Source organism: Epinephelus fuscoguttatus, linkage group LG10 (assembly GCF_011397635.1).
Source record: "Epinephelus fuscoguttatus linkage group LG10, E.fuscoguttatus.final_Chr_v1".
NCBI lineage: Eukaryota > Metazoa > Chordata > Actinopteri > Perciformes > Serranidae > Epinephelus > Epinephelus fuscoguttatus.
This window is the reverse complement of record NC_064761.1, coordinates 36,081,430-36,097,189: the sequence shown is the minus strand read 5'-3', so window position 1 is coordinate 36,097,189 and position 15,760 is coordinate 36,081,430. Positions and strand designations below refer to the sequence as shown.

The following is a 15,760-nucleotide window of genomic DNA, read 5'->3' as shown; positions in this document are numbered from 1 at the left end:
TTAGTATAGAAACTAAACCCTGTATTCTTTGCTTCAGACATCAACTAGTGAGTAAGAATTTAGCACAGGGCATAACAATTTGACCCAGTCTGATAGCCCTAATGCAAGTCCTGAGGGAGGCAGCTCGGACTGTGCATAAGGAAGATTGAGTGGATACTCACCCTCCTACTGAAAATGTTAGACAGGTTATGACCTGTGGTATAACTTGACACTCATTATGCCGTGCAGCTTGTTATTGTCACCAACAGACACATTACAATGCTCAGAAATGTGACAAGAGTTGTTGGGTGTCACACCCCAAACAAGTTAAACTTCCTCAGGAAGTATGATTGCTGCTGGCCTACAATTTTGTTTAACTATTTGTTGATTTGATAAATAATTCTAATAATACTACTAAAAAGAATGACTGAAAAAATAAAATTTGTTTTTTACGTGTCTTATAACTTTTATATAAAGTTGTCCTCAAATATTTGTCAGTTTTCAAATGTCTGTTTATCTTATTAATATATTTCTGCTTTGCTTTCTTTGTACATCTGCACCACTTTCACAGCTGTAGAATCATTCTGCACATCCCCACCATCCCCCTCCTGACACAGAGAGTGACGTCCAACAGGTCGTGACATGCCAACTAGTTAGCTGGAGAGTTCAAAGAGTAAAATATCGTTAAAGGACAAGTCTCCAGTTTGTTTGGTTTTGGACGATTTTGGTCTTTTTGGGGTTTAGCCCTTGAGATTTCGAGGTTTGTTCTTTGAGGGATTGTCTGCTTTTTGTCATTGTGCTGGTTTGTGGTTTAAGGGTGTTTAACCTGGCCCTTGGTATCCTGGATGCAGTGTTAAGGGGAAGAAGCTCAGAGCGTGTAGACTGAGACTTGTTTGGAAATGTTCTCGCTGTGTGTCTGATTGCTCATTTGGCTATGGCCTGGTTTGAGACGGTCTTATCCATTGGCTTAACAGTACCCAGGACAAGATATAAAGGTTAAGATGTGGGATAGACTGCACACACTGCAGCTTATAGAGAGAGAGTGAAAGAGAAAGGTTGAAATAATTACATCTCTGATAGGGGCCAGAATTTGCAGAAACCTACTGATGATGTTGAGCAGTTGTGGTTGTAAATTTTATTTTTGGTTACTTTTGATATACTGGACTAAGCAGAATGGTTGATTGATAAGTCAGTAAACCTTCATCTTAGAGCAGGAACCAGAACTTGTTGGAGTTCAGTTCAGTCTTGTTTACATGATAAACAAGACTAACATGATAACATCTCCATGAATCTCAGGGCTGCCCCCGGGAAGTCAAAGATTCAAATCATCAGTCAGAGACCCCATCGGCTAACTGAGACTCTTAAAGTCAAGCAGTAATTTGCATTTCCACATTGCAGGCAGCTGTGGAGCCAGACTGAGGGTAGGGCCTGTCCCAATACCCACATTTCCCCTAGAAATACCTACTTGCACGTTCTGCGCGTTCACGTTTAGGCTAGTGGTGTTCCAAAACAGAACTGAGGTAGTGGAAGTGGTTTCCAACACTTAAAACCTGCCCTAGATTCCAAGGGAACCCCGACCCACACTTTCAGTGAAGTGGAAGGTGAAATTTCCCAGAACACCTTGCAAAGTCAGCAACTTCGGCAAGTTTTGGACAACAGTTTGTTACTGTATGATCGGAATGTAGGCTATACAAACAACAGATGGTTGGACTGGTGTAAACTCATCAGCAACTCGGTTGAACACAGCGTCAAAATATTTAAACAAATCAACTTACCCAAACAAAACTGATCAGAACTAGAAGATGTCGTAGACGCCTCCTGTTTTCAGCATTTCTTCTCCGTTGTTATCTATCATCCATTGGTAATGCAGTTAGTTAAGAGGGCTAACTTGGCTTCTTTACTATATGACGTGAACGTTCCGCCAAACCCAGCTCAAACTCTGTATGGAATAAAAGGCTTGAGTAGTGAAGTATTTATATCAAACAACTTTCAGTTGACATCATTCTGTGTTGGGTACAGCCCTAAGAAATGTAAGTCATAACATGCTTATTTGTTGAGCTCTTAATTTTATGCAGATGTCACACAACTGTTGACTATGTATGTCTCTGTATCAGTCTTTTGTAAATTGAGATGTATTCTGTGTGCTTCTCCTGAGGTGCCCTTGTTCACATCAGATCTGAGTACCATTAGAGGGTGACGCAACCCCTCTCCGTCGCCAACTTTGTGAATTCTTCCTCCGTTGTGACTCTCACCCATGGCTAGTGCCTTGTGTGTTAGCATGGAAACCAAGTGTGCAGTTCAGAGTTCGGGATGTGTCACAGTTAACTCCAGCGAATGAGTCGACAAAGCCCTGTTGAATGCCGAGGTCGGTGACTCATCGGTACGCCCACAACAGCTACAGCTCCAGAATGCCAAGCGACACTTGTGATGGTTTCCCTCATTAGGGCAGATCAAAACCAACTCGGGAAATGTTTAATTTTCTCCCTAATTTCCTTTGTGAAGCTCTGAGCAGACTCCCATCTGGTGAACAGAAGCCAGCGTATCAAGGGGCTCATAGTTCATCTGCCCTTTGACCCCTGCCTCCACCCCAACACACAGCTGGGCCCTTTCACAAGTCATTTCACATGTCTCTGCTGCCACGCTTTGCTTCTGAATGACAATGCAGTCTCTTTTTTTGTAAACCATCCTGTAGAAACACACTGACACCTACCAAACACCCAGATTTTATCATGTTGTCACTAAGGCCTTTACAAGTGCAGCAACAGGAGGAAGGACTTTGACAGATACCATGATGCATCCTGTGCATGCGTACCGGGTGTTCGTGTATCTGGTGAGGCCTTTGTACCCTACAGAGCAGATAAAAGCACAAGTGCTTGTTCAATAGAGCCACATAGACGAGGACGTCCTTCGCTGGCTGCTACAATCTGTAAATCAGACATGCCTTTGTTCCAGAATTCATAGAAACCAGAGACATGAGGAGTACATCATGAGTTTATCTTGGTAAGGTTTACAGTATTTTTAGGCTCCTGCTGTAATTAAGTACAAATTGAAGACATGGTGACATTCTTAACAGTCACACTTTATGCTTTTTGTCCTAGCTCAAGATTTTATGGAAGATTTCCTTTTATTTACTGCAAATATTGCTTGACTAAAACTAATTCTTTGCAGTATTTTTTTAGTTTTGTATTTGTAAAGCTCAGACTTGTGTTTGACTACTAGTGAATTATTAGCAGGGGTCTAAGTATGTTCATGTTCATGTGTAACGCAGCCTGTTAGTGCAGTGTGTATGACTGTTTGTGATGGACGAACTAAAACCCATGAAAAACTGGAAATTGTTGCCAAATTCTAGCTATAAGATGTTTTTGTCCAGCTCTACATTAGAGCTGAATACAAGTGAAGAAGCTCAGTTGCAGGCTGGTCGTTCTTTGTCGTCCATTTCACTGCCTCCCTCCCACACAACCCAAATTTGGCTGTAACCCTAGCCATTCTGGGAGCACCCTCAGTGACGTCACAGGCTCCACTGGAGAGGCCTGGGCCTTTTTCCGAGATCAGGTGTCTGAGCCTTTGTGTGTCTGTCATGAGCTCCTCATGACTGCACAGGTTGGGAGTCACAGCTTCTTTTCTCTGCATACTGATCCTTGATTGGGTTACTGTTAGTAACTCTAGTGACAAACTGACAAGAGTGATACAGTACAAGATTAACCAGCTGAAAAACGCATTGCTTGAGCTTTCAGTGCACACAGGATTTTCAGCTCTACATGCACCACTGCACATAACTGTTGATAACATGCTCCTATGCCACACGTCCATTTTCTTACACAATGAAAAACAAATTTATAACGAATAACACTGTGGCACAAAAGAGGACACTGACATTGCACAGACGGACAAGACAGAGCAGCACAGTGCAACAGCTGCACTGTGCTGCTAAAACCCGGTCAAACCAGCCGCCGCCTGGTACACGATGCATGATGCATGTCTATTAGTGCTGTTACAGCGCCGGCACCTGGAGTGACCAAGAGGGGTGAAGGAAGACTTACATTTCAGCTGTAATGTTAAACATTTAACTGTCAGTAAATAAGTCCTAAAGTGATATAAAACCATTGGCAGAGATGGATTTCTGATCAAAATGTCCTTGACTATAACCATAGGTAGTCTGAGGGAAAGTCAGCTTAAATGACATTGTGACACACTGAAAATATTCTCACTTTAAAACTCAGGAATTGAATAAATATTTGGTGCTGAGAAAGACGGACAAATATAGCAAATGGTGCAGGTAAAAAATATGGTGCATGTAATTTTAAAAGTTAAATGCACCAGTGCAGGTACACAATTAAAGCTCTGCCTTTAAGCCACTTAAAGCTCCTTCAATCAGATGTGAACTTTTAGACTTGACTGATCTGGAGAATGCTTTGGGTTATTTTACAGGCACAAAGCTGTAACACATCAGTGCAGAGTGGCTTTTTAAATGAGGTCTCCATTTTTAGCACTACCCTCAAAATGTTAGCGGCTTTGATTTCAACACTGGATGTGGTTTGTCTGTTTGCCACAGTCGCAGCTTGCACATTGCTTAGCACTGATTTAGTAGAGTACAAGGACTCATATTAGCACCCATGTGCTCGTCCAGCACATCCATGCATGCCTGGTGATGTTTTTGTCTCTTTCAGTTTTGCTGAAGCTCTTCAGTAGTGTTAAGGTGTGAAGACTGGGGAGGGGAAAGCAGTGCAGTCACAACTCCTCGCTCTTGTTTGGATGTCAAACAGGCGTGAAAACTGTTATAAAGTAGTGATTCTTTCAATGTGTGGCTCATTTGGTGCAAGTTACAAGCTTCAGAAAACGAGAAGCATTGCTGCACCAGAATATTTCCACTTAAAGTGTTTTGACTATAATGTTTTCAAGGTTTGTGTTACATGTCAAGTTCTTGGAACTGTAAAGTTCAAACTTGCTTGTTTTATAATGATTTTAGTTTGACATATGGTGTCTTCAGAATGTGTGGACTGCCTGTTCTTGCATTGGCTGAATTTAACGTACAGTGTCTTTAACTTAGTATCTTTTAGTTGGTTCTAGCAAAAGATTTCGTTGTTTTTTGGTTTTGTTTTTTTTTTTAAAGGAATGTTTTATTTTAGTCCATTCTTAAAGCTGGAGTGTGGAATTTTGTCTCCCCCATTCTTTAGCAGTGTCATTTGAGATGAGACCCTTGAATTTTGATAATTGATCGAAACAAACTTTCTTGGTAGTGGACTTAAAAATAAAACAAACATGTTGCTGTGTCTGTATACAGTGTTAACAGTACATCCCACCTCTTTACGACAGGCTGCTGGAGACAGACAGCAAGTCGCTGCGCTCCATGAATGGCTCCAGACGAAACAGTGGCTCCTCCCTGGTGTCCAGCTCCTCTGCCTCCTCCAACCTCTCCCACCTCGAGGAGGACTCTTGGATCCTGTGGGGACGAATCGTCAATGAGTGGGAGGATGTACGCAAGAAGAAGGAGAAGCAGCTCAAGGTGAGACCTGTGAAGTGACAGCCGAGTCTCGTGCAGACCTGCTTAAGAGCTTACTGGAACATGACTGCATTAAAAGCTTACTGAGACACATCTGACCTGCTGCTACAAACAAGGTTAAGGCAGTCATGGAGCTGCAGTATTATGAATGCATTTATTTTTTTCTGCTTTTTTCATAAATTGCCCATTTGACAAGAATAACAGGAGCTCCAATGATATTGTTTCTGGATGGAAATGGCTTTAAGCTTTATCAGGAAGCTAAAATCTGGGTTACACGGTCTCTCTCGTGATACATATGTTTCTCAGGCATTCGTATCAAGCTTTAGCCTGAATGCTACAATGGCCATATCTGTTAGAATGTTTACTCGGTCCAGAAATGATTCCTAAGGCTATCTTTGTTCTAGTTGATACTGTAGTGTTGTCCTTGAGCTTGTTTTAGTTCTTGACATTTGAAGCTAATTTTAGGTTGCTTTTTTTCTACGGTTACTCTTTGAGGTCTTGTGATAACCCTGCGCCCAGTCACTGTCAGTGGCAGTTTGAATTAAACTGCACGTGTACAGTGGAAAAATAGAAACCCCTGTTAAGTACTTTGTTGGATAACAGTCTGATAACAGGCACAAATTATGGCAGTGACTCAGCAAGGAACCCGTAGTTATCTCTGCCAGGCATAAGCCATGCATTTGGTTGTGTGTGTATCTGTCTGTTCACAGCTAATCTCACATACTACTGGACCTATCAGCCTAAGGGCTCTAACACACCAAGCCGGCCAGCTGTCGGTCAAAGCTGGGCCATCAGTGAGAGTCTGTCACCCTAGTTTTGGCAGTGTGTCCTGCACTGTTGGCACTAGCTGGCCCTTGTTGGCTTTTTTTTCCCCAGCCGATTCAGCATGTTGAATCGGCGTCAGAGATGGCAGAGCTCCTGAAATCACTCTGATTAGCAGTGCATGAGAAGATCAACGGAAGTGAGGAAAGTAAACAAACAACTAAAGTTAAGTTCCCTTTTTGATAACGAATACAGACTACCGCTACCTGTTGACACGGAGAGTTATTTCCTCATGAGGCGCAGAATGTACATGCTGGTTGGCTGTTGGCTAAAGTCTATACGGGGTTTTAAGGTGCAACATTTTTGCCGACACACAGAAGTCGTGAGGTGACTCAACAGTTGGCATTTGTCGCCAATGGTTTGATACTTTGATATCGGTTTGGTGTGTCTGGGCCTTAATATTTTTTGTACATAATTATGACTATAAGCTCAAGGACCTCTTTTGGTTGTGGCGACACAAGATTTTTAAAAACCTGTTTTATTACCTTTTTTATATCGTCATTGACCGCTGACTCGTCACTCCTCTTAACTAGCCAGAAAAAGCCACAGGTGATCTGCAAAATCATGCAGCAAAAGAGTGTTCTGGAATCAACTTGGCTGAAGACAAACCTTACCTAGTCTGTTGCAGGCCACATTTCGGCGTTTGACATAAAAGAGTCTCTATTTGAACTAGAGTATCTGCAAATTAATTCCATGCCCGATATGTCATGATCCACTAACATAAGGTACAATAAAAGATGAATGAATCCCTGTGAGATTCATTCAGCTCCTCTGTTTGTTGGGAGTGGGGAGGGATTTAGGGAGGGGTTTTATTGTACACTGTGTCCAAGGTTTGTCTCCATACAGCTGGCCTGTTCTGGTTACACCTTGATGATGTAACCTGCATATTGTCTCCCCACCATCCCACTACTCTCATGCACACATGCTGTACACACAGCCTGTCCTGCACAACCTGTTCCCCACCCACATGCTCCCCAGACACACATGGCAGAGCTCTGCATCTACTCAGTGCACTCTTCTAGTTTCCTCATGTACATTAACAGTTTGAAGGTGTGTTTAGTTTTGGTAACCAGGTATTAATGTCACCTGAACGCTCCTCAAACCATCCCAGGATGATTGTTGCACTATAACAGGAAACATGCTTTCAATCCATTCAGTATTCAGTGTTTAAATTACAGCCCAGCCGCTCTACACTAAGTGACAGTAAAAACTGCGTGCACATCACCTATGATTATGCCTTTCTCATAGTCTGTCACACTTAAAGCACATTTTCTGTAATCCGTTTACATGCAAAAACAAGTGCAGACATGGTATTAACGTTGCATGAACCTGTTGATGAAGCTCATATGCAAATGGCATGAAACATCTTCTTCATGGGCAGGGTTTCTGTTTTTCTTGCCATTGCGTGGGTAAATGGGGAAGTGTTGCAAAGGACCTGTGAACATGCATGGGTGTTGTTATGTAATTTAACAGAAGTAGTAATGACCAGATGGTTGCTGCTCGTCTGGGCTGTTAATCATAACTGCTGAGGCCTCCACAAATTGATGGTTTCTTCCCCTCGGCTTACGGAGAAACCCAGTTTCTGTTGCACAAAGAAGCGAACGTTAGCTTTTCTGCCTGTGTCAGCAAAACCCCTGATGTGTTCATGTTTTGTGCGTATCAAGACCCACTACTGCTGCTGAGAAGGAGACACACGTTTAGTTTGATCTTGGTAAATATCAAGTTACATTTGATTTAAATTTCTGCAAAACACGGAACATTAAAATCATTGATGATTTTCCTGATATCTATGTTGGAGCCTGTCACAGGCCGTGGGAATACAAAAGGGTGGTTGACGTTGTGGTTCGCCTCAGAAAGCAGCTTTCTGTCAGACACAGTGAAGATATGAGGCGGTGCATTGTTTCAGCACAAAGCTTGGTTTGTCTTGTCTAACCTCGAAGAGGGGAGAGGGATCCCCTGCTGAAAGCCTGTGTGGGTGGACCTCTGCTCCAGATGCACCCTGCACTGACCAGATGCGCGCACACACACACACACACGATCACATAACAGCAGGAAAGACGAGTGTTCCCTGTCAGCACAGGAAATTGCTTAATCAAATTGTATCAGCAGTAATATATGGAAACAAATCGCACTACAGACTGCCTCACTGACAAGATTATATTTGTCAGTGAGAATCTATTATTATAAGTTACGAGACACACACTGCGCTGAAATGGGAAAATAAATATGAGAGCACAAAGCATGCCCGCGGCTGCATCCTGTTGGAAGAAATGCAAGTGTCTGTTCTTTTTATCCACAGGAAAGCGATGTGTTTTTTTTAAAGGCATTTTCACACCACACATGAAACAAAAATATGGAATACTCATTTACAACATTTTCGCATTCAAACTTTTCACACCAAGTCTGACAGTGCAATATTTGCATTCTCTGCGTTCCACTGAAAATTAAGTGCTTCACCTCCTCATATTATATTCTTGTCTTTATAATCGTTCCTTTATTTGTCAAAGAGGACACTATTTTGAAGAGAATTATGACACTGACTTCCGAATTAACTGATCGCGTGAGCAGATGTCTTTACTTTATTAATTGTTTTTATCTGCATCTGGAATTTGCAGAAGTCACAAAAACAAAGTTTCAGATTTTGTGTGTATAGACTCAGGGATAGATGGGCTTGAATTGTTTGACGACGTGGTAGATTTATTAGCACCAAATATTCATGTTTGATGTGAAAAGACCTTTACTCTCTTACGCTGTTGTCCATGTTAAAAAAAGGAACGAAGATGCCTGTTTAAATTCCTCATTAATGTCTTTAAAATACAGCAAGATTAACATCAATTTCACGAAGCATCTTTTCTTTTTTCACAGGATCTCGTCAGAAAAGGGATTCCTCACCACTTTCGGGCAATCGTGTGGCAGCTGTTGTGTAATGCCCAGAATATGCCCATCAAGGATCAGTACTCGGAGCTCCTGAAGATGACGTCGCCCTGCGAGAAGCTGATTCGCAGAGACATCGCCCGCACTTATCCCGAACACGAATTCTTCAAGGAGAAAGACAGCTTGGGCCAGGAAGTGCTCTTCAATGTCATGAAGGCAAGTCTCCGTTAGTGTTTGAGGAACCTGAGTGCATGCAGATCAGCTGATAATCCTGTGTACATAAAACAAAAAGAGGTTTGGCTTTAACAGTAGTCTCTGGATAAAAACTGCAAGTAGAGTAAATCCATGATGAAGTGTGTGCAGCCACCACTGAGACTCACCCAAAGCTTTTCTGTCACCTCAGGCATACTCTCTGGTTGACCGGGAGGTTGGCTATTGTCAAGGGAGTGCGTTCATTGTTGGACTGCTCCTCATGCAGGTAATAATCAAAAACTCCACCACCTGTGCACACAGACACACTAATTCACCAGCTTCCAGCAAACAGTTTGACATGTTTTAGTGGGGTTTGATTTCATCCTGTTATTTTGTAGATGCCAGAAGAGGAGGCTTTCTGTGTGTTTGTGAAGTTGATGCAAGACTACAGATTACGAGAGCTCTTCAAACCCAGTATGGCTGAGCTGGGACTCTGCATGTACCAGTTTGAGTCCATGATCCAGGTAGACGCCTCATACTTGGTTTTAAACCTGCTGCATCGCGAAGTGATGACAGTTTGTCAACATGTAGTCATGTGGTAATGGTGTGAATCTGTGTTATTTTTGCCTCTGCAGGAGCACCTCCCAGAGCTGCACATGCATTTCCAGGCTCAGAGCTTTCACACTTCCATGTATGCCTCCTCCTGGTTCCTCACCATCTTCCTCACCTCCTTCCCTCTGCCCGTCGCCACGAGGATCTTTGACATCTTCATGTGTGAGGTCAGTTAAAGGGAGATATCATATCTACTGAAATGTGTCGGTCTGTAAAGAATTTGTATTTGAGCTGCAACGACTAGTCAATTAATCGATCATTCAGGGTGTCTGTACTTCTTTAAAAATGTCTTAAATGTTATAAATATTAAGCCTTAAATAGTCATTAAATAGTCTTAAATTTTAATTTGTGAGATCTTAATTGCCATGAACATCTGATATTATTTCATTCATTTATCCATCTTTTATTAGCTGTTAGCAAAATGTAGACTAACTGTTGTTTTGTAGACCAAACGATTAATCGATTAAAAGTGAAAATTATCTAAAGAATAATCAGTAATAAACTTAATCTTTAACAGCAGCCCTCGTTTGTATTTTTAAACATATTTCTCTTCTGTTCACTCTCTAGAAGAAAAACTTTGTCTTTGACTCTTGTTGCATTGTCAGAAATATCTATCAATACATATATCAGTACATACGTTTTTTACTTTGGCTTGTCTGTGATTATTCTGCTGTTGCACTCACTGTCACTGTGGCTAAAACACTACAGTCAACATTTAATAGTTACGCCTCAGACACATTTAAAATGCAGATGTGAAATCTAAAAAAGGAACAGTAAATCACTGCGCTAAAGTTTCCACTTAGAGAAGATGTAAGGTTACTGCTTTGAGAATGACTGCAGTTAAAGATTATTTTAAGTTGACTACTATGAAAAGGTTATCCATTAGCACCACCTGTTGGAGAAAACAAAACACTACAGTCCACGGTTAATAATTATTGTGAGACGTTTCATCTCTCTCTTGTGACCTGTTGTAACAAATTCTCAGTCCACTTCAGAAGAGATTTCACTGCACACTGAACATTTAATTCCTTTAAGAGACTCCTCAGTGATTATTGTTGATCTCTTTCTCCAGGGTCTGGAGATAGTTTTCCGTGTGGGACTGGCCATCCTTCAGATGAACCAGACCGAACTCATCCAGCTTGACATGGAGGGAATGTTACAGGTAAATCACCATGACCTACACATAACTTGTCGCTCAAACAGGTCAGATTTCTGGTCTAAACTGTGCAGCACACTCAAGGGAGGAACCTCCACCACACCCAGATAATTGATAAGTGTGTCCTCCCAGCCCGTACCTGTGTAATACTGACATTTGATGTAGTGCTGTGAGGTTAGAAGAACGCCTGACAAAGAAATCAGGTTGCATAGTTGTTTGACAGTAGCTGGTTTCTGGGTGTGTGGCACTTAACTCCGGCTTTGTTTCCTCACTGTGCTGCAGCACTTTCAGAAGGTCATCCCACACCAGCTCGACAGTGGACCAGATAAGGTCATCCAAGCTGCTTATCAAGTTAAATACAATGCCAAGAAGATGAAAAAGTAAGCACAACTCTCAGTTCATCTTTTTCCCAAAGGTGTTTTGCAAAATGATCTGAATTTTTTTTCAGATTTCATAACTTTTTCTTGCCTTGTTTTATTGCTACTGCTTTTTCATTACCCCAATTCACACTAAAAAATGTTATGTTTTCTATTCCTATGTTCCATTAATATTCTTGTCTTTACTGACTGCCTGTGAATTGGTTTCAGGTTAGAAAAAGATTACACTACAATCAAAACTAAAGAGATGGAGGAGCAGGTGGAAATAAAGGTGTGTGGAGATTTTTTTAATGAAATGTTCTGAAGGCTCCACTATTTTGTTTCATGTGGATTTTTTTTGTAATTTCTTGTCTGCAGCGGCTGCGCACAGAGAACAGGCTCCTGAAGCAGAGGATAGACACACTAGAGAAAGTGAGTGCAGCAGTGTTTGTCACAGGTGCTCCGTCACCACACTAACCATTACATTACATTACATTAACCCATCCAGCTGTGTATGCTCACACATCATGAATCTCTTCTTAAAAGGGTAGTTTGGATCTTTTGAAGTGGTACTTATCTACAGTCAGTGTGTTATAGTGGATGATGGATGGGCATCCGCCACTGAAGCTAAGCAATGAACTGCTGTGGACGGGCGCAGCAGCAAAACATGTAAGCCACCTAAAACTATCAATATCAGTTTAAGTGTATGCGTATTAAGAATGGTTTCACCACTTCACCTCAGACAAACCTTGCTGACAGGGCATTTAAGCTTTACTCCACTAACAAAAACAGTAATTTAACCTCACAGGACACGGAGTTGCTGGTCTACTGCTGCCTTGATCAGTTAGTTTGTTTTTTAAGTGTTTTAAAGGGTTAGTTCAGATTCACCAAAGTCACACAACAACACAAACAAAGGAACTAATAAAGGCAGCAGTAGTCCAGCAGCTTCTGTGTTCAGCTTAAATTAATGTTTTCATCAGTGGAGCCTGGTGGCTTTGACGAGAGCCTAAATGGGGAAACTGAAGCAGTTAACACAGGGCTCTTGATTAACATTCCCCACTGGTAGCACTGGTGCTGCTAAGTTCCTCAGGTGGTCGTACCGGCACATGAGTCGTTTTTATCTTCTTTTTAAATATTTTACAGCGTGAAAATAGTTTGAAGAAAGGTATTCACACATCCAGCTGTCTCAGATGCAGGTGCATTGGAAAATATTACTAGAATCTTTGAACAGAAAATCCTGCACACTGCTCTTGCTCAGCTTCGCAATTTATTAGTAACAGTGTTTTAGAGTGTATGCTCTTGACAAAAGTCCAGGAGGGGCGAAACTAAGAGACAGAAGCTGCTGCTTCGGTGAGTGAGAGTCGCTGAGTCGAACTTAAAAGAGCAGATATTAGTTAAGTTCGACTCAGTTAAGTTGTAAATTCAAGTTGCAAAAACACCCAGCATTTTCTTATGGTGGTATTCTGCTGATAGTAGCCTAGTAGTACTTACTTGTTGCAGCTTCAGTTGTAAGAGTACGAGGACTGCAAGGAGAGGAAGAGGGGGTGAGACAGAGCCTGGACGCAGCGAGATATGCGACCAGATGATCATAGTTTATAAAAATGCAGCACACTGACGACACAGACATTTTGTACACCAGACTTGGAGAACGCAGACCTGCCGATGTGTATTTTCCCAACGTTAGACCAATTTACATCGAGAGTCCTGCACTAACAGCTTCTCTGTCAGCGATCAAAATGTCCTCAATATTGCTTTCACTTAAACTGATTTTGCTTTTTTCAGTGGCTAAAATACATTTTGCTGCTGCCCCGTCCACAGCAGAACATTTCTTAGCTTTCGTGGTGGTGCTTCCGACTGCTTCTCCAATCCCACTTCCAAAGATCTGAACTATCCCTTTAATGAAGGAGTCTTGTCTTTCACTAACTGGGCTCTGTTAGTTGAAAGTCCGTCTACATGATAAACCATCACTGGTTGACTGGTACAGTATGGCTCAAGTTCCAGTCAGATACAGAAGGCAGATTTTGGACTTGACGTTGCCTTGGTGTCATGGTGACTGTCTGCGTGGCTCCAATAACAGACACTAACTGAAGCAGAGACTGTAACGAGCCTGTGTGGAATGTGAAAGTGGCTGCTTGATGCTGTTCAAGTCGATACAAAGCATTGTTGTATCATTCTGCACCTTTTCGTGGCGCCATGCATGAGGTCTGCCACGGGTAGAGAGGGCTATGGCGCGTCTGCCTGCAGGGACGATCACTGTGGTCTGAATGAGTCCGTTACTTCGAACCAGCTCGAGGCTGCTGCTCTGTCACATCACTCCCAGGACCTTTTAGCTCTTCACTAACCGGAACTGTTCAAGAGCTTAGATTAACCACATGAAAGCCCAGAGCTCCTGTTCAGTTAAAACAACACGCAGCTCCTTAACACTGTTGTTCTACATTTCACCCTCTGCTACTTCTAGAGCCCGTCCTGTCCTTCTTCTTCCTGTCTGAAACCTGTCACTGTTACCAGCACCGCCTCATTTTTCACTTTGTCACCAGCATCTATGTGTGTGCATATTTGCACCTCTTTGACCACACCTGCATGCAATGTTCCTTTTCTAGCCCTGAATATAAACATGATTCTGCAGCCTGTAAACAAATATATCTCTGGATGGGAAATGAACATTGCATTTCTTTTCTTAAACAATCAATTGTTCTTTTTGTGTGCTTTTAACTGTCCTCTGGATTGTGTCTCTCTCTCTGCTGTCTCTTGTCGATATTTCTGTTTTGTAGGAAAGTGCTTCCTTGGCAGATAGATTGATCCAGGTATACTCCTCATTTTCTCTTTACCCCTTTTACATAAGTTGAACCTTCTTTTTTTCCTTCTCTCTCTGTAGCATTGCATGCTTATGATCAGCACAGTGAAGGACACAGTAATGATTATGGTAGCTGGTAAAATTGTTGAATAAGTGCATGAAATAGCACATTATGGCATGTTAGACAAAGTGACAGAATCAAAAATCATTCTGAAGAAAGCAAAGGAATTAGAATATAAAACACAGAGTTAAGCATGTCCTTAGAAAACCCACCCTCTCTTCTGATTTGCCTACCCATCACGCCCTCTCGTCCCACTTCTTGTCGTGCTCACGCCACCCCTCCTCGGTTGGTTTATGTCCCAAGGGACAAGTGACTCGAGCTCAGGAGGCAGAGGAGAACTACCTGGTCAAGCGGGAGCTGGCCACAGTCAAACAGCAGAGCGAGGAGGCCAGTGCTCAGCTGGAGCAGGCCAAGACAACCATCAGGCAGCTCCAGCAGCAGCAGCAGCCGCATGCGGTAAGGAGGGCCACAGAGTCCCCAGCTGGCAGGTTGCACCGGCACAGATCCTGTGACAGGAGCTGTGGTGTTGACACAAGGATGTTTCTCACTGAAACCTCAGACTTACCATTTCAAGACTACATGGTGTGTTAAGATGAAACCTGGGCCAGTAGAAATGTGTTTCATTGAAGTTCAAGTGTGTCACCCCACCCCTCCTGCCTTGTCAACACGTATTGCCTAGCAACAGAAGTAGCAGCAGAGCGTTGCTTTTCTCACTTTGCACACCAGCTTTGGGTAATGATCTGATTCAGCATGCATGAATTCAAATTGGGACACGCAGTATGACACAGTTCAGCCGCCATTTACAGGCTCCTGCATCCTCAGAAATGTATTCATGAATTTGTAAGCAGTTGTCTCACAAGCTGGTCGATTTCACACGTGGCACCCTGTTCACAGAATCCTCTCGTTGCACATCTATTGCCCTAACATCCTTAATTATTGATGGTTGGATTGCAGATGATAATGTGCAGGCATTACAATGTTTTACATAATTTGCTGTCGTGCTTCTCATGAATTATTTATGTGAAAGTGAAAAGGCAAAATGGATGGTGTCCGCTGCAATTCAGGTTGAATTCTTTGTAATGAAGAGTGAAGAGGCATTGAGGTGTTTTTTTGTTTGTGCAAAAGACTGAGAACAGAGCAGAGCACATTAGATGGACTGGAATTATATTGGGATCCTGGTTTACATTACTGGAGTTTGAGTATTTTGAAAATCATAGACACAAAGGCCTCAACTTTGTAGCTCTTTGTTGCCGTCTGTACTCACACACGTGTCCTGTTGTAGAAGGGAGCCCCTCGGTACTCTGAGGAGTCCGTCCTGCAGCTGGAGAGAGAGCTCGTGCAGGCCAGGCTGAAGGAGGCGGAGTCTCAGTGTGCTCTCAAGGAGATGCAAGACAAGATCCTGGATATGGAAAAG

At 42.4% G+C, this 15,760-nt stretch overlaps 1 protein-coding gene and 2 long non-coding RNA genes across 11 annotated transcripts in view; 1 reads left to right on the top strand and 2 right to left on the bottom strand.

Moving 5' to 3' along the window:
• LOC125896144 (uncharacterized) overlaps window positions 1-9,326 on the bottom strand; it is a 24,234-nt gene extending 14,908 nt beyond the window's left edge. For all 4 annotated transcript variants that reach the window (XR_007450242.1, XR_007450241.1, XR_007450243.1 and 1 more), the window contains exons 1-2: window positions 9,194-9,326; window positions 5,280-5,419 (exon numbers count right to left, since the gene is read on the bottom strand). This is a non-coding gene — a long non-coding RNA (uncharacterized LOC125896144). The remainder of the gene's footprint in view (window positions 1-5,279; window positions 5,420-9,193) is intronic.
• evi5b (ecotropic viral integration site 5b) overlaps window positions 1-15,760 on the top strand; it is a 43,005-nt gene that overhangs the window by 12,434 nt on the left and 14,811 nt on the right. For 3 of the 6 annotated variants that reach the window (XM_049588487.1, XM_049588489.1, XM_049588490.1), the window contains exons 3-14: window positions 5,293-5,482; window positions 9,167-9,391; window positions 9,579-9,653; window positions 9,766-9,891; window positions 10,003-10,146; window positions 11,052-11,141; window positions 11,418-11,515; window positions 11,723-11,783; window positions 11,870-11,923; window positions 14,263-14,295; window positions 14,650-14,802; window positions 15,629-15,760. In XM_049588487.1, the coding sequence (XP_049444444.1) occupies window positions 5,293-5,482; window positions 9,167-9,391; window positions 9,579-9,653; window positions 9,766-9,891; window positions 10,003-10,146; window positions 11,052-11,141; window positions 11,418-11,515; window positions 11,723-11,783; window positions 11,870-11,923; window positions 14,263-14,295; window positions 14,650-14,802; window positions 15,629-15,760 (1,381 nt within the window). Of the gene's footprint in view, window positions 1-2,826; window positions 2,980-5,292; window positions 5,483-9,166; window positions 9,392-9,578; window positions 9,654-9,765; window positions 9,892-10,002; window positions 10,147-11,051; window positions 11,142-11,417; window positions 11,516-11,722; window positions 11,784-11,869; window positions 11,924-14,262; window positions 14,296-14,649; window positions 14,803-15,628 lie in introns of those variants that run through there. The other 3 variants (XM_049588493.1, XM_049588488.1, XM_049588491.1) reach the window with 3 other exon arrangements.
• LOC125896145 (uncharacterized) lies at window positions 9,315-15,706 on the bottom strand. The gene is made up of 3 exons (XR_007450245.1): window positions 15,611-15,706; window positions 9,556-9,676; window positions 9,315-9,446 (listed from the first exon to the last, which is right to left on the bottom strand). It is a non-coding gene; the product is annotated as an uncharacterized LOC125896145 (long non-coding RNA).